This window comes from Sphaeramia orbicularis, chromosome 21, assembly GCF_902148855.1.
Source record: "Sphaeramia orbicularis chromosome 21, fSphaOr1.1, whole genome shotgun sequence".
Lineage (NCBI taxonomy): Eukaryota > Metazoa > Chordata > Actinopteri > Kurtiformes > Apogonidae > Sphaeramia > Sphaeramia orbicularis.
This window is the reverse complement of record NC_043977.1, coordinates 10,225,669-10,232,875: the sequence shown is the minus strand read 5'-3', so window position 1 is coordinate 10,232,875 and position 7,207 is coordinate 10,225,669. Positions and strand designations below refer to the sequence as shown.

The following is a 7,207-nucleotide window of genomic DNA, read 5'->3' as shown; positions in this document are numbered from 1 at the left end:
GTAAATCAGCTGTTGGAGGTTCATGAATCTAATGAACACAGTGTCTGACCTGAGGCTTCGTCCACCACATGGACACAAACATGACTCACATGACCTGTCACATGACCACGGACACACATGACCTGTCACATGACCACACACACACACACACACACACACCCATGGAACCTGAACTAAGCTGATTTTAACATCATTTATAGTTAAAATGTTCAGTTTAATTCTTTCATTTCATAAATTCATCCCATTGGTCGGATTGGACTCTTATGTGGCTGATTTCGGCCCATGGGCCGTATGTTTAACACCCCTGTTCTCATGTGAGTAAAATACAGGTTCATGAGACGCTAAACCTCCACAAAACACAGGAGACGGCAGGGAAAGTGGAACCAGTCTAGATGGAACTGGACTGGACCCTGATTCCACCTCCATCTGGTCTTTCTTCTGGATCATCAGTGAAATTTAAAACTGGGATTTTAAGACTTAAAGCTCAGATGTTGTGAATTTCACTTTCCCCTGAGCTACAAACGATGAATATGCATTATTGAGTTAAGAGAAAATCCCGCTGGGACTAAGTCTGTTTAGTGGAAACTTTCGACTGAATCCTGACGGATGCTAATCACCCTCACAGACTGATTTCATTTACACCCATCGGGGGGCGAGGCGGCGCCGTGGGGGGGTGCAGCTCCACAACGCCGGGCTGTTGTGTTGGTGTTGTGTTTGTGTGTCTGCCGTTCATCAGCTGGGTGGGGTGCCCCCCCCAGAGGTCGACATGGGTGCTTTGTTAGCTGCTAGCTTACCCCGCTGAGACGAGGGGATGTGAGGGGAGTCCGATCCCGGATCTGAGCAGATAAGGATTAGCTGATCCTGACAACAGAAGGAGAGTCGCGCCTCTGGAACGGAGGAGGTGAACAGGAAACTTCTATTGAGGCTCAGAGGATTGAGGTGGGGAGGGGGGAAACGGGGGGGGGGGGGGGTGTCTAAAGAGAGACCCAGAGCTGGAATCAGAAACCAGAGGCCAGATGATGTAAGATCTGAGAGGAATAAAAACAACCAACAACAAACACCGAGGGGTTTACTGTGAGCGGTGTTCAGCCGTTTAACAGTCACATGACATGAGTCTGTAAGAGTCCAGAACCAGGACCAAAACCAGGACTAAGACCAAAACCAGAACCAAAACTAAAATCAGAACCAAAACCAGAACCAAGACCAAAACCAGGACTAAGACCAAGACCAAAATCAGGACTAAGACCAAAACCAAAACCAGAACCAGGACCATAACCAAGAATAAAAACAAGACTAAGAAGAAAACCAGAACTAAGAACAAAATCAAAACCAGGACTAAGAACTGGACGAAACCAAAACCAGAACCAGGACGAAAACCAAACACAAAACCAAGACTAAGAACAAAACCAGGACTAAGAACAAAATCAAAACCAGGACTAGGTCCAAGACCAAAACTAGAACCAAGACCACAACCAAGACCAGAAAAGGACCAAAACCAGTACCAAAACCAGAACCGAGAACCTACGCAGTGACTTGGACAACAGTTCTTTCTTCTTCCCAGATCATCACTTACAGGATGTTAATTCACTGATATTCACTGAAGTATTTGCTGAATTCTGAAATGATCTTTCATTGTAGGTTTTTGCTCAGTATTTGGACTGTGGACTGGTGTCCAGGTCTTTGTTTCAGTTAGAATCAGCTCTTACAAGGAAAAAAAAACTGGTTCCAGAGCATCACCATCACCAAGGACCAAGACCTGCAGATCTTCAGAACCAACAAGACCAAGTTAAAACCCAGAACAGAACCTCTAGTCGACTTAAAGGACAACAAAAACCTGATGTTTATTTGTTTAGAATGGATTCCCATTAGTTGGAACTAAGATAACAACTAGTCTTCCTTGGATCCATCCATCGATCAGATCATCATTAGCAGAATGTGCTCAGTTTTTCTTACAGCTGCTGATAAAAAGATCAAACCAGCGGAAGATCTTTGAAACAGCATCAGATGTGACACTGAAGCAGCAGCGTCTGCAGAGGAAACGAACTGAGGAAACATGAAGATACAGATAAAGCAAACAGATCCAGACCAGACCTGGACCAGCATCAGGTCCATGGGAAAATGGACATGGTCACAGCCATAAAAATAGTTCCAGTGTCCCTGTATGTCAGCATCATGTTCTATCTGAATCATCCCCAGTTGAATTTCTGAGGTTGTCTGGTTCTGTCTCTGTTCCAGTCCTGTGGTCTGGATGTAGATCAGTCTAACAACAGAAGTGGTGGTACTGTCACTGGAGGAGAACTCAACTCATTCAATCACAGTCCATAAATGACTTCTATCAGTGATCAATAGGAACTATACTGATATCTGTAACCATTTACATGTTATAAATCACCAACATATGGACCATTAGGAGGAAAGGAACATTTTCAAGATTTCAAAAATTCATAAAAAACTACAAAATCAAAATTTCTGAAAACTGTGAACAATCTTTGTAGACATTGTCCCAAGGAAGACACATAAAAAATATTAAATTAATCTGACCAGTAGTTTTAGAGAAGATGTTTGAAGAAACTGCTAACAAAGACGACAACAAAGACGATGAAGATAAAGACGATGACAAAGATGAAGACGAAAATGATGAAGATGATGATGACAACGACAACATCAGACACAGTGCCTTCACCACAGCCCATGGCCTATGGGCTGGTGAGATAAAAACAGAAATGATAAAGAACCTGAGCACAGATACAGGTTGGATCAAAAACACTGGATTTATGATCAGATCATCAGTAGTAGAACATGCCCAGTTTTTCTTGATTCTGATAAAAGATCAAACCAGTTCATGGAGGATCTTTGAAACAGCATCAGAACTATAGTTTCAGAACAGAGGAACTCAAATACAGGGATTGGACTGTGTGTGAACTGGAACCTGAGACTAAACCTGAGACTAAACCTGACCTGGAACAGGTTTAAGGTGTGAATAAACCGTGAATGTTAAGTGTGATTTTAACCTGATGATCAGATCATTATTAGTTCATGACGCATTACCTGTGACGTCAGTGTGTGATTCTTAACTTTTCCTGCAAATTTGTCTGATAAAGGTAAAGGTAAAGGTGTGGGAGGCACAGATCCTTCCTTTCTGCTTCTGTTTGACTCAGTCAAAGGAGAATCCTGTATTTTCACGCATGGATGAGTTGATTCCATTCATCCTCTTTCTTAGGATTGTTCTGTAAAAGACGGAAATGTGCGTCTAATGCGTCCTGATCCGCCTCGTCCTGTCAGAAGGATTTAGAATTCATACATAAAGATAACGTGATTATTGTTTCCTCTTAATCCAGATTGCACCGGGCTCGGTGGTCCCGTGACGTCACCCGGACCCACTCTCTCTCTCCTTTTGCCGCAGATGAACATAAACCGCTCGGAGCCTCTTTGCGCTCGGAGACGCGCCGCGCCACATCCAATCAGCGTCGGGTCGGTGCGTGAAGCGCAGTGACAGTGGCACCGCTGAGCGCTGCGGGCTGAGCCGGACCCGCTCCTCTCTCTCCTCCCGTCCTCCCTCTAATCCGGGTCAGACCGACTCCGTCCCGCTCCTGGTTTTTTGTCGTGGCTCTTTGCGCTCCCTCCACCTTCCACCATTACGTCCCAAAGCAAAACGGACTTCTTAGCGCTCGCGTCCCGGACTCTGCAGAGGAAGCGCATCGTGGCTGCGGTGGTCGGTATCGTCATGGTTCTGGCTCTCATCATCGCCATCCCCCTGCTGGTCCAGACCTCCAAGACCGACGCGCACTATGAGATGATGGGCACGTGCCGGATGATCTGCGACCCCTACAACCCCAAACCCAGCGCCACGGCCCTGGAGGTCATGCAGGACCTGAGCGCCATCCCGTCCCCGACTTTTGTTCAAGGGACTAAAGGGGAACCGGGTCGACCGGGGAAACCGGGGCCCAGAGGACCGCCGGGCGAACCGGGTCCGCCGGGTCCGAGGGGCCCGCCGGGGGACACCGGGAGGACGGGGTTTCCCGGGGTGGTGGGCACAGCCAGGACCGAGACCAGCGGGGAACTGGGATCCGCGATCGGCGGCGCAAAGATCGCGTTTTACGTGGGTCTGAAAAACCCGCACGAGGGATACGAGGTGCTGAGGTTCGATGATGTGGTCACGAACCTGGGGAACCACTACGACCCCACGACCGGAAAGTTCACCTGCCAGGTGTCCGGGATTTACTACTTCACCTACCACGTGCTGATGCGCGGAGGAGACGGCACGAGCATGTGGGCAGACTTATGCAAAAACGGACAGGTAAGGAAAGGAGAGGAGGACACAAGGAGGAAAGAAAAAGAAACAGAAATGTACAACTTAAACAGATGAGACAAAGAAACAACCAGGGAGAAATACATGAAGTACAATGAAAGAAACCAAAAAAGATGGAAGGAGAAGGATCTGAAAAGTGACATAAAACACACAGAATAATGACAATAATACACTTCATATTAAACACAATCACAGTGTCAGTGTTAAAGTCATGTCCCCTCCGTTAACAGGCTGATTTATCGTCCATTGCATCTTTTCAAAAATGGTTTTACAAGTGATTTATGACGTAAGCCCACCGAACTGGACGAGTGAAAATAAAAAACATGGACATAAAATACGCAGCAGGAACACAACAATAAAACCTGAGACTAAAACTAAAGGAACTATGAGACAAGGCTGAACACATCTGTGTGTTTCCAGAACATCCTCTTGTCTGGAAGGTTCAACTCGACGCTAAATCATGTTGATGTGCGTGTGGATCAGCTCTCCAGTGCGTAACGGAGCCGTGTGCGCAATTACGCACAGATAACAATGTGATAAATATGAACTCTGGCTCTGAAGCAGATCCTCATTTTGGTCAGAAACAAGTGAAATCAACACGTTCAACGTAAAACAGGATCAGATTATTAACTAAAGCCTCTTAGTTTGATGTAATTAAACACTTTCAGCTCTGGACGCGAAGACACCACCGGATTATACTGTCAAAGTTAAAACCAGGACAGTTTTATGAAGGTCGGATGGATCACGACAGACCCCACCCTCCTCATCCTCACGTTTAATTAGACGCTGAGTCGTGATGATTTGCTTGTGCATCAACTTTCCAATGCGCAACTGAACCGTGTGCGCAATTACGCACGGGAAGCAATGCGCCAAGTGTAACTCCGGCATTGCAGCAGCTCCTCCTTTCATTCAATAAACATCCTGAATCCGCTTTTATCACATCAGCCTGAGAGTTTAGGTGTAAATTAAACTGAATATGAGCATAAGGTTAGTTTCAGTTTTATGAGCCAGTCTCAGAGGAATAACAAAAAAAAAACTCCCCCCCAAAAAAAACATTAGAACAGGAACAAATGAGGATGATTCCATCTTCACAAACTGACACAGAAAAAGGAGTGTGTGCTAAAGTCTGCTTCGATAATTAAATATTAAATACATTTATGAACATAAGAACTTTTTTTTTCTTGTTCTATTAACAGACATTTAGATTATTGGTCAGTATGTTTGGATGTTTTATCTCTATTTCATTTACTGTTTCATTCAGATCGTTACCCTTATATCATAAGTCATCCACTATATGGACAATAGTATGTGGACATGCTGAATTCAGGTGTTTCTTTTCTAACAGGGGTCTGGGATACAAAACAATAATGACAAATGTTATAATCTAGCTTTATAATGGGATAAATATCATTGCATTTTACTTAATTTCTCTTAACATTTCTCTTAACAACATTTTTTTATCCAAAATGTTCTACCTCTAAATTTCTAAAATATTTTTCATGCTCTGACTGTAAATAATAATTTTCTACCACAACTAACCACCTACTTCTTCACATCTCACTGAGAAAGAAAAATCTGACATTAAACTTTAAGGAATTATTGATGTTTGTAAACTATATGGACATAAATATTGGGACACATCATGTCTAAAGCTGTAAGATGTCCTGTTCATGATGATCTGAGATAAAAACATCAGTATTAATGATCAATATGATATTCATTACAATATAAAATTATATTATGACATTAGTCATTATTGTTTTGTATCCCAGACCCCTGTTAGAAAAGAAACACCTGATCTTAACGTGTCCACATACTTTTGTCCATTTGTGTATGAGTTAGACAATTATCAGGCTAATGATATTCATATATTTGATCTTTATTTTTTTCTGTCACTTTTGAGTTAATTCTTTCCAGTTTTTCTGCATTAGTTCAGTTCATGTGTAACTTGTTTTGGATAAAATCAGGTTTTGTCGTCATGTTCTCTCTCTTCTGCCCAATTTCTGCTTCACATTTACACACATAAACCAGACTCTGTCGCCTTAAAACACAAACAAACATGGGCTTCTCTCTACCTCATAACAGCAGGAGAAGAGTTATGTCCAAAGCTGTAACGTTTCTCCTTGTTTCAGAGCGTTAACGTGTAGAAAACGTGAGACCTGCAGTGAAGTGAATGAAACCAGTTGATACTGGGTCCAGTCTCGGTTCCTGTTGGTTCTATGTTGGAGCTGAAACACATCAGCTGGTCTCAGTTTGACGGATCATCCTCCCTCGGGTGTACATGTTCTCATTGGTCTGACGTTCCTCTGCTCCACCCCAGGTCCGGGCCAGCGCCATCGCCCAGGACGCCGACCAGAACTACGACTACGCCAGCAACAGCGTCGTCCTGCATCTGGACTCTGGGGACGAGATTTATGTCAAACTGGATGGAGGCAAAGCTCACGGAGGAAACAACAACAAGTACAGCACCTTCTCCGGGTTCCTGTTGTACCCGGACTAATATGGACCATCCAGGACCGGACCAGGATCTGACCTGGAACCCAACATAGTCCTGACACAGGGGTGTCAAACATATGGCCCATGGGCCAAAACCAGCCGCCAAAGAGTCCAATCCTGCCCATGGATGAAAATAACACTGAAGATATTAACAATAAATGATGTCAACTTATTTTAGTTCAGGTTCCACATACAGAACAATATGATCTAAAGCTGATCAGAACCAGTAAAATAGCAGAATAATCTATAAATAATGATAAATACAAACTTTTCTCTTTGTTTTGGTGTAAAAATGTAAAATTACATGAAATTATTTACATTTACAAACTATTCTTTAACAAAAAACATGCCCAACCTGAAATGTCTAAACAAAAGTAAATGTAATTCGACCAAAATTTGTTG

General features: G+C 43.5%; 1 protein-coding gene across 1 annotated transcript; it reads left to right on the top strand.

Moving 5' to 3' along the window:
* The first annotated feature begins 3,449 nt into the window (after positions 1-3,449).
* On the top strand, positions 3,450-6,962 carry c1ql2 (complement component 1, q subcomponent-like 2). Its single transcript, XM_030125080.1, has 2 exons — positions 3,450-4,297; positions 6,630-6,962. The coding sequence occupies exons 1-2, from the start codon at positions 3,725-3,727 to the stop codon at positions 6,807-6,809; spliced, it is 753 nt and encodes a 250-aa protein (XP_029980940.1). The 5' UTR covers positions 3,450-3,724; the 3' UTR covers positions 6,810-6,962.
* Positions 6,963-7,207: the final 245 nt, after the last annotated feature.

Coding starts and splice junctions, on each gene's coding strand:
- c1ql2 (XM_030125080.1), top strand. CDS start 3,725: ATGGTTCTGGCTCTCATCATCGCCATCCCCCTGCTGGTCCAGACCTCC. Junction 4,298..6,629: donor ACTTATGCAAAAACGGACAG/GTAAGGAAAGGA, acceptor GCTCCACCCCAG/GTCCGGGCCAGCGCCATCGC.